At 35.8% G+C, this 15405-nt stretch overlaps 2 protein-coding genes across 2 annotated transcripts; one reads left to right on the top strand and one right to left on the bottom strand.

The window, feature by feature from the left end:
- Positions 1 to 289: 289 nt before the first annotated feature.
- Positions 290 to 3438, top strand: ptrh1 (peptidyl-tRNA hydrolase 1 homolog). Its single transcript, XM_016501156.1, has 5 exons — positions 290 to 886; positions 1431 to 1650; positions 1757 to 1856; positions 1968 to 2013; positions 2105 to 3438. Exons 1-5 carry the CDS (start codon positions 725 to 727, stop codon positions 2363 to 2365), a joined length of 789 nt encoding a protein of 262 aa, XP_016356642.1. The 5' UTR covers positions 290 to 724; the 3' UTR covers positions 2366 to 3438.
- Positions 3439 to 11956: 8518 nt separating this feature from the next.
- On the bottom strand, positions 11957 to 15006 carry LOC107699771 (torsin-2A-like). The gene is made up of 5 exons (XM_016501155.1): positions 14835 to 15006; positions 13775 to 14040; positions 13485 to 13660; positions 12790 to 12917; positions 11957 to 12665 (listed from the first exon to the last, which is right to left on the bottom strand). The coding sequence occupies exons 1-5, from the start codon at positions 14950 to 14952 to the stop codon at positions 12421 to 12423; spliced, it is 933 nt and encodes a 310-aa protein (XP_016356641.1). The 5' UTR covers positions 14953 to 15006; the 3' UTR covers positions 11957 to 12420.
- Positions 15007 to 15405: the final 399 nt, after the last annotated feature.

The raw sequence follows: 15405 nt of genomic DNA, 5'->3' as shown, positions 1-15405 counted from the left end.
TATTCAGTAATTAGGCTACTTAAGTGAGATGAACATTTCAGACATATTCGTTATATTCATTAATATCTATACAGGCTAACAGAATTAAATCATCCAGTTTTAATTCACGGTGTTGCTCTGACATAGCGTCTATTAAAATATGGGTAATTACATATTTCTGTATGTAAACATTTCAGATGAACCTATATTTGATCCATAGGTTACTCTCCACCATCAAGATAGATGGCGCTATGGGTAAAGACAAAACTCCTTCGCTTCTCTAAGGTCAGTTGCCCTTGCGTTGCCAAATATATAAAAAACACGGTTATAAATTAAGCTCCTACAATGGCCAAGACACCTGTTATTGCCATCCACATCATTTAATGTTTCAGTTTGACATATATTTGAAAACCGTTTTGGGATAGACCGAGACAAATGTTACACTTCGCCCTGATATTTTGCTCGTTAAGGGGGATTTTACAGGTGAAATCTGGCAATCTCGCAACACACTTGGATCGGAGAACGGGGTCCACTGATACACGCGAATGAATCGCAATCCTATCGTAAACAAAACTTATTTAAATCAATACATATGCCCGATAGATATAAATTGCCGTTGCTTTTATTCCGTGATATAAAAGTCCACCGTTTGAGATCTGTCTGATGAAAGTCGTTTCGAAACTGTGTAACAGACCGGTATCGTAAACTACTCGCCATGACTCATAATGAGTAACACCACATTGCGATGCGAGGTAAAGTCTGGGCGGCTGTGACACAAGCTTTTAAATTGCCAATGGCTCTCATAAGGCGGATGATGACAAAACTGATCAATCGAGTGTTGATGAGCAGGCTGCCACCGCCGAAGATGGCTGGTCAAGCGATAGTTGACTGTAATAGAAGGAAAATGGTACGTCTGACAGTCTTTTACTTGGCATTAACATGTTACGATAAACTGTTTAACCTGTGTTCCTTAAAGATAGATACTAAAGTTTGTGTAAATAGTCCATGTTTAGTAAATACTATTTATTAATCCAGCGTAGTGACTTTTTCAATAAGGCTGTTCGTTAAAGTACTTATTTATTATATTCTGTTAGCCAATTCTTACAGTAGTGAGTTTTCAATTGGTCACGACACGAATACTCAAGAAAATTAGTATTTATATATATTTGTTAGTCGCTTTCCCAATAGTGACACTTATACTGTATAACCAGTTTATTTGAAACTACTTGGTTAATATTCCACTTGTTAGCCAACTAGTATATTACAAGAAACATATTTAGTCATTTAGCACAATAAACGTTTATATGAAGCTATAAGTAAAAAGTAAAGTAAAAAAGGAATTAGCTAATGAAATATGGCTAAGAATAACTGTCAGAATAGGTACTAGTGTCTACGAAGTGTGTATATAAACTTATGACTGAATCACATTGTGTATTGCTGTTGTGTTTCAGGTTGTTGGGCTGGGAAACCCTGGCATGAATGGCTCTCGACATAGTGTTGGTATGGCTGTGCTCACAACGTTAGCTGAACGTTTGGGAGCGCCAGATAGCTGGAGATCGGACCGACAGGTTTCAGGAGAGGTCATTGTGACACATCTTCAAGATATCCAGTTGGTTCTTCTTCGACCCAAGTTGCTAATGAACGTCAATGGTGTGAGTGTGGCAAAAGCAGGTGAGATGTATTGTCTATAATAACACTGTAATAGTTTTCCTTCTTCCTCATTTCAATCCTTGGAAATCTGAATTTATTTCTTATTTATTTTTATTATTTTTTCCAGCCAGCAAATATTTAATTTCACCCGAACATATTCTCTTGATTCACGATGAGCTTGACAAACCACTTGGAAAGTTCGGCATTAAACATGGTGGAAGTGCAAGGTGAATAAAAACTTTTCATCTGATTTTTTTGTATTAATAACTTTTTTCTCTCTCTCTCTTAATATGTATATTGAGTTAATTGGTGACTGATCCATATTTTCATCCTCTCAGGGGTCACAATGGTGTGAGATCATGTGTGGACTGCCTTCATACTGATGTAAGTTAGCAAATATTTTCTAGAGCAACACATCAGCTGTAGTTATTTGCTGTAGAAATTCAGTAACAACACATGCTGATTGTGTCTGCAGGTGATGCCACGGTTACGTATTGGTATTGGGCGGCCACCGGGTAAAACGCCTGTTGACCGTTATGTTTTGGGACGTTTTTCACAAGAGGAACAAAATGTTCTAGACTCTGTCATGAAGCAGAGTGTAGATGTTCTGCTGACATATATCACAGACTCGCAACCCCAGACTTCTCCAGCAGAGGGAAGAAGAGCGTCACATAAGAATAAATCCAGGACGCTTTCACCACCTCAGGACACCACAGAAGAGCAGAAACAGAGCTGACCTACACATGAGATGTTTGATAATTGTATTTTTTTTGTCTGAAGGAGTTGAGTTTTATGGTGCCATGTTTAGATCCCCAGAAGAGGGAAGGAAACTGTCATAAAGGACAAAACCAAAATTGACATCAATGCATAGTAATTTTTGATAACTCTGTACTGAAGGAGTTGAGCTTTGTTAGGTCTCTTCCATATTTTGAAGTTCAGTATATTGGGAGGCAGCAGCCTGCATGTTATGCTCTATTATAGTATCTAAAACAGGTTTTCCCAAATTTGGATTTGCAAACCCAGGTTTCTGGAGGAAATGCAGAAGATTCAATAAATTAGAAATGCCAATGCAGTATTGAAGTAAAAATGTATATGGCTTTAAAAAAACAAACATGTAAAATGGATTAAAATAAAACAAACATAAGTAAATAACAACAGAAATTTGGCAAGTGATCATGTAAGGAAAAATTCTGTATACTTTGAAAGATTACATCATCATATTACATCAAATATCAGAGTGTTTATGTAAATAACTTTTTCATAGGTGTCAATTTAGCAAAACAGTTTGGAAACCCCTGGTTTAAAACCTGGACAACACTGACCTCACTATGATCCTCTAGTGTCATTTCATGTGATTGGGTGTTTTTTGAAATTAATTCAATGCACTATATTGTGGTGTTTTCCTCACGATGGTCAACGAGAGGTTTCCAAACACTTCAAACATTTCTGATATTCAGAGAACCGTGTTACTTCAGAAATGTGTGCTTGAATGTTTAATATAAGAATGCACCAAAAATCTGTTGTTAAATCGTTTTTTTTTGTTCCTTCTTTTATAAGTCGCTATGGATCAAAGTGTCTTTGGCTAAACGCAGAAATGTAAAAGTATTTTAAACTTGCCAAAAAAAGGGTTTTAAAATAAATATGACGTAAAATAAATATTTCAGATTCTAGGTAACAAATAAGTAAAATATGTCATTGATCATGTGGCTCTTTATCCAGACATTTAGATGTTCTTCCATTGAAGCTCAAGATGTTCTTTGGATCATCTCAAACCATGCCGGAGAACAAACGTTTTGAGTTCATGTAGGTCAAGTGCTGCTGTCATCAAAGCAAAACAGGCAAAAATGTGAAATTTAATTTAATTTAATTTTTCAATTAAACTTTTCACTCCAATAAATATGCTTATAATTTGCAATGAAATATGCTGCATGAAGTTAGAAAAATTCTAAATAAAAGCGTTTTGCACCCCTTTATACCATAATATATGAAGACGGTACATTTTATTGCGACCCAACAACATGAACAAAAGTTTTGTAGTTCTGAAAGAATCACTTGTTTTTCGTTACTGAATTAATAATTGCTGAATGAACACTCAATCGACAAAACGCGTTCAATGCAACTCAAATGCAACAACACATATATTATACATTGCTTAAAGAGTCAGCATATCTTTCTGCCAGATGTTGGGCTTCATGAGCTGTCTAGGCAAAACGTTTTATTACACTTAAAAGAAACACCATTCTTCATTGGGCTCAGCACAATTATTAAATTATGAACCCACTCATGTAATTAATACCATAACTGATTAAAACGAGAAAATGATCAAGTAATAATATTATAATAATTACCAATTTAATCTGAACCAGTGCTGTTTGGAGATTTCTGACAGATGTAGAGAATCCAAATCAAAGCTGTGCCATACAAAGATTTTCATCAAAACTAAATTTTTTTTTTTAAACTTCAAAGACAATATCACTTGTGAAAGATTATCAACATTCCAGCTACACTGACAAATACGTTTCCCCCGAGCAATCCTTTACAATGGATCGTTCCCAGCTTCTCTGAATGGTTAGGATTTCTTGGTCCACTCTCAGCTGGAACAATACTAAAGGTCAGAGGTTACTGGCGCGGCTGGACACACAGCTCACACAAAAGTGCAAATTTATTCAGGGTAATGTTCTAAGCCTACTAGGGGGTCTTCCCTGTTTTACAAAAATATTTAAAGTAATACACAATGCCTAAACTAGATCTCAGTAACTGAAAGTCATTTTACACAATTGAGTATTTTCATTAGTATTAAAAATAATGTTGCAAACTCAGTTCAGAGCCCTCTTAAATTTGATCATTTTTGTGAATTGTCTTCCAACCCTATTTTTAATAGTTTAAAAAATATATTTTTTAAAAACATTGCTATAAAATTATATGATTTATTAATCACAGTATTTGTTGGCCAAAAAAGTGGTCTGTTATTTTTTTGTCACCTTTAATATAGCCTATATTGTTGTTTGAAACTGTTTTGTAACTGTTTTGCCTGTTTAAATAAAACCCTAATATGATAAACCTCTGTTTTTTTCCTGAGCAACTGTTAAGTGGATTTTTTTGTGGTCGATATTTTAAGGTGTATGGCTATACAGAAATGAACTTTTAAAATGAAATCTACCTTGAGAAAAAGTCACTATAAAAAGTTTGACAAATAATAACCCTGGTTGCATATAAGTTTTAAATTAAAATGAATTACTTGTTTCATGAACGAAACACTGATGGTGTTCTTATTTTTATATGCCATTGGTATTTGCCTATATTTTAATGTTTGCAGCCTGTAAAAAACACTTTACGTATGAAGTGTCCATGAACGATTCTTTTGTGGTAAAGTGCCAGTAATCCCTTACACGAGTGGCTTTTGAGAGAAGGGACACGTCTTCGAGGACACTCTGTAGACACTGCTGGATTGTAATTGCAATGGGCAAAAAATAGAGTGTTGTTTCTTTAAGAGGTTGCTGGTCCCAGCGCAGCTGCTGGTCACTACGCCGATTGAGACAGTGGATACTCATCCCCTTCTCACCACAATGGCCATTTATCTCTCACTGGTGTGCTATTCAAATCTCGTACCAAGCGACCACCGACCCCACTCTCGCCCTCGCCGTTTATTTAGAGAGCTGCGCAGTTGTCACGCGAGCCTCCGCGCATCCTTTAGCCAGAAACGCTGCCAGTGTTTACAACAGTCCTCTGGATGGGAGTGATAAAAGCCTATGTAGAAATGAATTTCGATCCTCACTAACATGCAGTGTGAGTCTTGAACACGCTGAAGAACTTTATTTATTCTGCGCATTGAAGTTGGAGACTCGCAGCACCGCGGAACGAGACCTCTGGTGGAATTTGACGCACATCACGATGTTTCTTTGTTTTTTTGTACTCGTTTTTTGGTCTTCCATACTTGAGCAGAAACATCTCACAGGTGCAGACATGGCGTGTCTTCTGAAGAAAGTGTCTGGTGATGGTGCAGCACAACCTCCGTCCTAATGATCCGCGACCGCATCGACAGAGCAGCACATTCCTCGATCATTTCCGAGGGAAATTTTGTGACTCGCTATTGGTAATTTATTTATAACACCGGAACGAATTAATTGATAATATTTTACAATTAATTTGGTTATTCTCTGCCTTTTTTTACCCGGTAAGACCTGCTTTTATTTCGCCGTTGTTATTTTAGTAACCGAAAAAATAGCTCTGTGGAAATATGCTATTGTTTTTGGTAAAATAACATACAGTCTTAAAGCAACATTTCAGGCTTAGACGGACAGTAGGATATTGAGCGTCAATTTTGTCCCGTGCTATTCTGACATTTCTCTAGATAACGAAAAAAAGTGGACCGAAAACTATTATGATGTATTTTTACCGCCAAGGAATTTATGAAATAAAGCCGATGTAGGCTGAAAGGCTACACGCCTGAATTATGTGAAGAAAAAACATTGTGCTTCAAGGCCTTTTCCCACTGAAGAGCAGAAACACACGAGGACCCAAACACATAGATCCTATACAGTAAATATCCACACACAGTTGTGCTGTTTATGGAAATATGAGCTCCAGCAGTTGATTGTCCAAACGCAATTCTTGTGAAATGTCAAGCGATCAGTCGAGAATTGTGCCTGGACATCTGTTGCTGGAGGCTCCCACGCGTCTCCAATCAGCATCTCTCATATCAGTGGCTTTTATTAGCATCATTGTTTTTAAAATAACGAAGAGCTGTTTAAAGTTGATTATTTAAAATGCAATGTTGAAGAAAACTTGAGTTGATTTTAATTGGCATTACAGTTGAATAAATAAAAAGATTAGCCTACATTTGTTGTAGGCTATTTTTCGTTATCATGTGGTGGTAATGCGTTGAATTAACAATAGAAAATGGTTTAGCTTGAAGCTTAAATTCATGGAATGTAAAAACAGCATAAGATTAGGCTATGTATGTGGTGTAGGCCTATTGTTTGTTATTATTAGCCTACTATTATAGCTAATGTCACATCAGAATTGTGTTTGTTAGGTTTGTTTTGATTGGTAGGCTACATTTACATAGGCTAAATGTAACCTAAAATTCAGCGCTACACTATCAGATGTTTTTTTGTAAGTAGCTAATATAATAAAATACATGTAGCTACATATTTGTCACAAAAATAGATTTTAACTCTATAATTATATGCATGTTTGCATAGTAAATCAGAACGAAAAATGTTTATTAAATTAATTTGTTAATCAATTGAATTGTCGATTAAGTTGAATAAAGTTTGTATTTGTGAATATATTCGTTTCAAATGAGCTGACAGGATTTTACGATTTTGTCAGATTTCTTCTCAGTGTACGAGGTGTCTGCTACAGACTTTAGGACAACAAAGAAATGGTGTGTTAATCCAATAGGATTAAACGAGATTAGTTTTACACACAGGTCAGATCTTTTGATCTTTTAAAATCAGCACGAGCAGAGCATTAAACGAATACATAGTTGTCATCCATTTGCATTCGACTTTCAATTTTTTCACTTTCCATTTGTGATCAGTGCATATTGTTGAACTGCTGAAATGCATTTAACTAAACTGTAATAAATTGTTTAAATAAAATAGTAAATTGTTTAAGGATAATTTATACCGTTTTCTTATTTGAACCATATATAAAAATAAAGATTTGGTTCCATAACCTTAAAATAAAGAACGCATAAATATCATAGCAATATTTTCTTGTTTATTGTAAGACTTTAAAAAAAAAAAAGACCCTTGACATTAAATAAATGTAATTATTTAATTATCAAAACGGTTTAAATAGAAAATAAAATATAGATTTTGTTTATAAAAAAAAATACAGCTTGCAGCAGTCATGGACTGCATGCTCTATTCATCTGTCATAATTTAGAAAAATTACACATAGCCTTTTTTTTATTAATTCAGTACTTTTCAGTAGTTCTTTAGTAAAGCATTTCTTCCAGTGCAAATGTGTTTATTTCAGGCTTTCTGAAATTTATACATTTCTTCTGCTACAATGTATGACTGCTAAACATAAATAATCTTATTTAAATGGTTACAAAATCACAAACAGTTTCTTATAACGGAATGAATTCCATTGATCCTAAAGACACTGACTTACTCTCCATGCACTGCTGTGTGAGGTTCATGTTCCCAGTTTCACTGAGAATCACTGAGCTGATATGGAGACTATATGCTGTGTTAGTGGAATTTGCACTTATCATTGCAACTACCTCACGTGGAAGCAAATGAGGCCATACATCATGTGGAGGGAAGAACTGACAGTGTCAGCATCAGAGTCTTAGTTAGTTAGAGGATTATCAATCATTTCATGCTTGCAAAGGACAGACATTTTCTTATAGATCCTCCAGAGGCCCATGTCCCCCACTGACCACACAGAGGCCAAGGGCATCCCTGGTGCCCCTCCACCCCTCTCCCAGCATTCCCCCCTCCTAACGCCCTTTGTTCACCTGTTGTCCTGGAGACTCCATTGCTGCGGTAACCACCCATTGTTTGGGTGAGAACAGAGATGAAGAGACACACGGTCCACAAGTAATCTCACAAGAGCATGATATGATGCAAATACTGACTTTTGAAATCATGACGACAGAAAGTGAAATGTATTTGCGTATTTAACATCTTAAATGTTTAGATGGTAAAACTGCACTCTAAAAAGAGATTCAGGAGACCTGTCACCACAACCTAAACAAATGCATGCACAGTGAAAAATTCTAATTTATTGATTTAATAACCCTTTAAATTGCAAACATTACTTTGTGTTGTTCTGAGTTCTGTTGACATAAACTTGATCATTGCATGAATAAACCTAATACTGTGTGAATTTTTTTTTTTTTGGCAAGGCACTTATGAACAAATGTTCTTCCATTAACCTTAATAGATTGTTTGTTAAAAGTTATCATGTCTTAAGAACTTTCGGATGTTGTTTGCATGTAACAGAATGTTAGCACATAAACATTATTTATTCATTGTTCAAGTTTTTTAAACATTAATATACTCTACTTGTGTCTAAACATTCAGACAACATTCAACACCAACGTTCTCTTAATGTTTGCTACGTTAAAAAATGGAACGTTCCCTTAATGTGTTCACTTTTGGAACATTAGCAAAAGGGTTATTATAGTATACTGAAACTAAAATTAAAACCTTTAATTTTATGTTACTTAATACCTGAAATAAAATAAAATAAATTATAAAGTTTTTTTTATTTCATCATTTCACATTATAATTTAGTTTAACTTGATGTAGGCTACTAAAATAACTTTAACTGTAATAAAAAATAAAAACTATAAGGATATCTATTAATAACAAAAATCTAAACTACTAAAAATGACAAAAACATACAACAAAATTACTAAAACTTTAACTGAAATTAAATTGAAAATATACAACTATAATCTGAATGATACTAAAATAACACTGAACAAAATATTCTTAGAACATAATTTTGTTAGCTGGGATGCTATGTGGATAGGACTGAATAAGGAAATTAAATGCTGAAATTAAGTGTTATTTTATGTGTATGTTTTACGTTAATAACGTGTTATGTTTGATATGCTTAAAAGTTTCTATGTTGCTAAATATCTTACTTGTTCATTGCATTTACATGCTAAATATATTACATTCAGCATGCGCTATGCTAGCTATTTATTTGAACTGAAATAGATAAGATTAATTGGCTTTAGGACCACCACTGTTAGTTGGAACAACTTAACTTTTTCAACACAAATGATCTTTGTTGGTTAAATTAATTTACTGAGAAGCTGTTGTAACTCCAAAAGACTGATGCAAACTATTGCATTAATTTTCATTGTTGTTGAGCCAAAACATTTGTTTTTAGGATGTGACTTTCTAATATTAAAACACTGTTTAATTAACAAGCATATTGTTAATAATGACAATATAGAGTCTCTAAAGCACAACCCCACAAAACGCAACCAAATAAGCGATGCACAGCCAGAAAGAGGCAAAAGTTGGTTTAGCCAAGCCAAGTCTCAGCTGAATGCACCTCAAAAGGACTTCGCTCAGTTATGCTGATTGTTTTTCATCTCTGGGCCACACAAGGCCCACCGCATCCTCCGTCCCACCCCTCGGCCGGCCGCTAACTCCAGCCTGACCCGGGCCATGCAGATGAAAGCCTCATCAGCACTATGGCTGGCCACATTTACAAGTGAAAGACAGCCAATAATGGGGTGGTTAGGGAGAAAATGAGGAGACAGAGGGGTGCTCACAGATGTTGAGGGGGGTTGGGGTATTGTAGCCGGGCCAGAGGGGACTGGCGGAGGGGGTGATGTTGTGCCTTTTTAGACCTGATTTAGGACAGAATGGAGAGGTGTCCGAATGAAGGGGCCAGTGGCCAGGCGAGGGCAGCCGCTTTGGAGAGCGTGTGAACGGGAGCACGGGGGTCAAGCTAAGAGCAGAGGTTTGGGGGAGGGAGGTGGGTCAGTCTGTTATTATCTAGTTGCTTTTTGTAACAGTCGAAAATCCTTCCTTTGACACCACCCAAGGTGAGGGCCTCGTTGCTACACTGGATGGGACAGATGAAGTCATCAAAGGGGGTATTAGTGCTTTGTTTGCAGGTGAAATGGTAGGGAAAGCTTTAAGAGCTTATCCACTAAAATTCTATATGGTCTCAAAGGGTTTAATGTCCAGCTCTCAGTCATGGTGTCCTTCTCGCCAGACCGGCAACAGACCTACTAACACCTGCTAGCGTTTCCTGCTGAGAAACATTTAATATCCTTTGGTAAGTGGAGGAAGACGGGCTGTCGGAGGGAGTTGGGGGCTTTGTGTCATTCTGTCCATGATCAACAGTTATGTGTTCACACAGCAAGAGACTTGGAACGGTCATATATAGGGTGGGACATACTGTATACAAAAAACTCATGACATTCAAAACATTATGTGAAAAAAGATCTTGTGTATTTAGAAGAGCAAATACACAAGTTGAAAAATGAAACTTGATTTTATTGTTGTGCAGTGTACCTGCATTTAATTTTGCATTACTGTACATGTTTCAAATTAAATAAAAAAGAAAGACAAAAACGGTCAATAAAGATGGATATGGCTGATCAATGAATAGAAAAGTGCATGAAGAAAATGGTTTAACCTTTAAAAAATTATTTCCATCACACTGCATACTATTCTAAATGAATGTGCAGAATAACTGTACAATGTAAACAACAATGAATAACACTGAAATTGGATATGGTTAAAGATTCCATTTCTATTTATATCAGGGCAGTTCATGCATAAAGTATCTTTTATTTTCCCTTTAGTGCTTTAAATTAAATAAAGGAACTGAATATTTGTTCTAATCCTTCAGTGAGTTTTTATAAACGGAGGAGGAGGACAAGGAAAAAAAAGAAAAAAGAAGTAATATTTCAAAGCTGGTAATTTGCCTCAGATCAATCAAATTAGACAATATGGCTTCTCAGATAAAACAAAAATTGAATTATGTATTAAAACATTTCTTAATTTTGATGTGGTACCATATATTTTCACTGACTGTATTTTCATAACGTTCACTCAAAAATGAAAATGAAGTCATCATGCACTCTCTCCCTCATATTGTTCCAAACTTTATGCCGATCGATCGATATATATATACACATGTGTGTGTAAATATGTGTGTGTGTGTATATATATATATATATATATGTATATATATGTATGTAAATGTATATGTATATGTATATGTATATGTGTGTGTGTGTGTGTGTGTGTGTATATATATAGGTTTTGGTTAGGACTGACTTCCATTGTATGGACAGAATAGAATATATATAATCACTGAGGCACTTAGCAAAATATCTTGTTTTTTATATCCCACAGAAGAAGGTAAGTCTTATAGGTCTGGAATGACATAAGGGTGTGTAAATGAAGAGTTAGATGCAAAAGCCTCTAAGTGCAATCTGAATTTTTCTTCTAAAATTAGCATTTTTCTCAGGCCCTATGTTTATGTTCAATTATTTCACTTTAATTGCAATGAACAGAACCTATTCATTGCCATTAAAGTGAAATTACTGAACCTACACATAGGAGCCTGATAAAAATGCTCATTTTAGAAGAAAATATCAAACGGCACTTCAAATGATGACAGAATTCAGTTTGGGTGAACTCTGACTTTCAGACATTCTTATTAACATTGTTAGATTGTACTGAAAGAGCTACAAAAACTTTCTGATTTATCTGGTTAACCATTTAAATACTAAAAGAAAGCTATTATACATTATTTACATATTTAATATGATTTTTAAAAACAAAAAACAAACAAAAAAACAAAACAATAACAATGGTATTGTTGGACAAAAAAAAAAACCTTGCTTCAAGTATCAAGTAGGCACTGCTGCCACCCTGTGGTCGGCATAAGTACAGCACTTAGTTCCATTGTTAAATGAATATCCCACGATGAAATAAACAATCTTTGAAGTTCTGAGAGCACTTGATTTGTAGTTAACTGCACTCTGAAACTGAGTGTGTTGTAGGTTGTTTCAGTGGCCTAGAGAACTGAGGCCGGCTCTCTGAATCTGTCCTTTTATTAACTAGCAACAGGCTTAATCCATGCTTGATTAAAAACGGCAAAACCAGATCTAACCAGAGTTATTTATCGAATTCTACTCTCTCTTCATCAGAACTCATCCATATGGATGAAACATACAAATAAGAGAATGTCCCCAAATGCAGGTGACTTTACTCTGTAGCTCCATCATCCAAAGGGCTCTGTGCTCGGAGTTGCTGTCAAGATCCTTAAGGGATTTCACTTTAACCCTCAAAGGAAAAGGTTAACTTTAGCCGGGACTAATTTGCAGCCAGTGCTGGAGAAGTATTGGCTGTCATTTGGTGTGTAAGTCATGGCGCCCCCTACCGATGATGCCACATCTGCCCGCTGACACTCCCCACGCTGGCAGAGCTCCCGCTGGGCACAGCGCTCCACGTGGCGCCGCAGCAAGGGGAGGAAAGGCACAAAACGAGTGATAAGCTTTTCTGTAATTATTCTGGAGTGGTAGAACCCACCTGGGAAACAAAGGTCACCCACAGATTAGATTGACTTAACAGAGGAAAATTGTGCAACATATATTAAGCACTAAGATTAGCAGCTACAATTAACATGATTAAAATGAAGATCTATGACACTCACTGTTCTTTTTGTTGTACACCGCATTAGCAATACTGTCCTCCAGCTCTTTCGGGAGAATGTCCTCTCGATCTCTACCTGCCTGACGGCTCTCCAGCGCAACTTTGTTAATTACCTCCTGACCTACAGTACTGGGGGGAAAAAAAAAAAACAGTACAGGGATATGGCAAAGTTCATCCAAACATGACAATTCTGTCATCATTTACTCATCCTCCTGTTTTTCCTAACCTACAAGACTTCGGTTAATCTTCAAAAACACAAATTAAAATATTTTTTCATGAAACCTGAGAATTTTCTGTCCCTCCATTGAAAGTCCAAGTAAACAAAACTTAATCCAAAAAGGTCATGAAGGCAACGTAAAAAACAAATCCATATGAATCGAATAGTTTCAAACAAAGCGACTGTTCAAATGGATTAGTTTTACGAAGCCTATGTGACCTTTTTGGATCCTACCCAGACTTTCAATGGAGGGACAGAAATCTCTCAGGTTTCATTCAAAATATTTCAGAGATTAAGTCATAAGGGCTTGGATTGACATGAAGTTGAGATTGAGAACATGATGACAGTATTTTTTGGTGAACTATCACTTTAATACATATAATTCTCTGCTTTGAAATGTTATATTGCCCTGAAGGACAGAAGCCTGTCCATAATGAGCATTTAAAATAATATTCCATTGATCAGTCATTCAGACTTACCTGATAAATATATAAATCGCTTTACGGTAGTTTGTCTGGAATAGAACATGAAAGGGGCCTAAATGTGGTTCTAAAGCATCGATCACACCAGGAGGCATTTTCTCCATCTCATCGAAGATGAAGATTGAGCGAGCACAAGCTGTGAGGTTTCTCTCAACCCAGTGTTTTAGATCTGACTGTGCACAAAACAAGAACAAGTTAATGAACAATAACTAAAGAACTGTATTCATCCAGGAACTAAATATTAAAATGCACATGATTTGTGTTAATATCAATAAAAACACACATACCCTGTACTGTTGCACCCTGTCAGCCAAAGGAAAGTGTAAGGTGGGAATAAACTGATGGATGTATGGACTGCCCATAGCTGTTCCGTAGATGTGTCGTCCTATCATAGAGCTGACCAGACTTTTTCCAGTCCCAGATGCTCCATGGAAAGACAGCACTAGTGGTCTGTCTGGGTTCTCATTCTGTAAAAAATTCACCACTGCTTCCGAGACAATATCCTGGGCCATATGTTGACCATAAAGGTTTTTATAAAGGTCCCACTCTAAACCTGTGAAAACACAGACACGGATGGGATGATTGAAAGGGTTTGTAAATAAAAGCTTGCAGTTACACACAGCTCACATAATGACAAATCAATTCATTAAGGGCTCCAAATATAGAGAAAAACAATAGCATATGTCAATGCATAAGATTGTTTCATGAGATATTTACTGGTACCACATATTAAGTTGATTTGCTATGCGTACAAATAAAAACAAACACAATGATTAAGTACTAACTTGTAAGATAAGATCTCAGTTAAATGACTGCCAACTGTCCAGTATATAACTGTCAAGTCATAATATTAAAATTGTATTGATGCAGTCATTGTTATGAAGAAATGTCTGTTACTCTAAAATATGTATAATTTGCCCAGCTAAATTGATATGTATATAATTATGTGCACTTTAGTATGCCATTAAAATGTATTTATAAACATAACACATAAAATAATTCATATAAGGAAGCCAACATCAGAAAAATTGTATCGTAAATGCATTTTAGCATTTATTCTAGTCAAAAAGTGATCTGTATAAAAACGTACAAAGCTGCAGACATACACTGTGAACTATGTAGCATTTCGTTTGTTTAGAGTGTGGTCAGCTGTCATCTACCATTAATGGTTAAGCTAAATCTGGCGTATGTGTTATAAAGAAATAGTGTCAGTTTTTTATCTTGAAAGAAATCCTTTGGTTTCATCTGGTGAAGCTGTAAGCCCCACTGAGTAAGTTACTAGAGAAGCTAACGCTAACTTAGCTGTCTACATGCTGAAGAGACAGCTGTTCATATCCCACACCTTACCTTTTTTGTCTGGTTTGAAGTCACAGTCGCAGCTATCAGATATTGAACAAAAAATAGACTTCATCTCAAAAGCGGTACCTAAGGACGTACAATAAATTAAAAGAAGTATAAATATCATTGTAGCTATAGCCTCGGAGCACTGCTCCAAGATGAGTTGGCTGGCGGAAGCAGAACGGCTACAGCGCCACAGACACTAGAGGGCAACAAACAAAAATGTGATTTCACACATTTCCGCGAATCGGTTCTTTCGAGCGGTTCGAGTAGAAGGGACGACTCACTGAATCTTTTACGTCGTGACGTAATTGCGTATATCCGTGGGTTCCAAAATAAAATAAAATAAAAAAATTTGTTTTTCTGTTCAAACAAGTTTTATAACGGTATTAATTGTAAAATTACGTGTCCCAATATCATTTTTAATTTGCAGCCATGATTTATGTCATAAAAAACATAATTTACAACCTAAATATGCATTTACAAACTGTATTTGCATCTCTTTGCAGAATTATTTCGCACTTTTTAATACAACGCTATTAGATAGGCTAGCCTACATTCTTCGTATAGCCTAAGTGCT

Source organism: Sinocyclocheilus anshuiensis, unplaced genomic scaffold (assembly GCF_001515605.1).
Source record: "Sinocyclocheilus anshuiensis isolate Anshui unplaced genomic scaffold, SAMN03320099.WGS_v1.1 scaffold278, whole genome shotgun sequence".
NCBI classification, from domain to species: Eukaryota; Metazoa; Chordata; class Actinopteri; order Cypriniformes; family Cyprinidae; genus Sinocyclocheilus; species Sinocyclocheilus anshuiensis.
The sequence above is the reverse complement of the archived record's forward strand: the minus strand, read 5'-3'. Positions and strand labels throughout refer to the sequence as shown.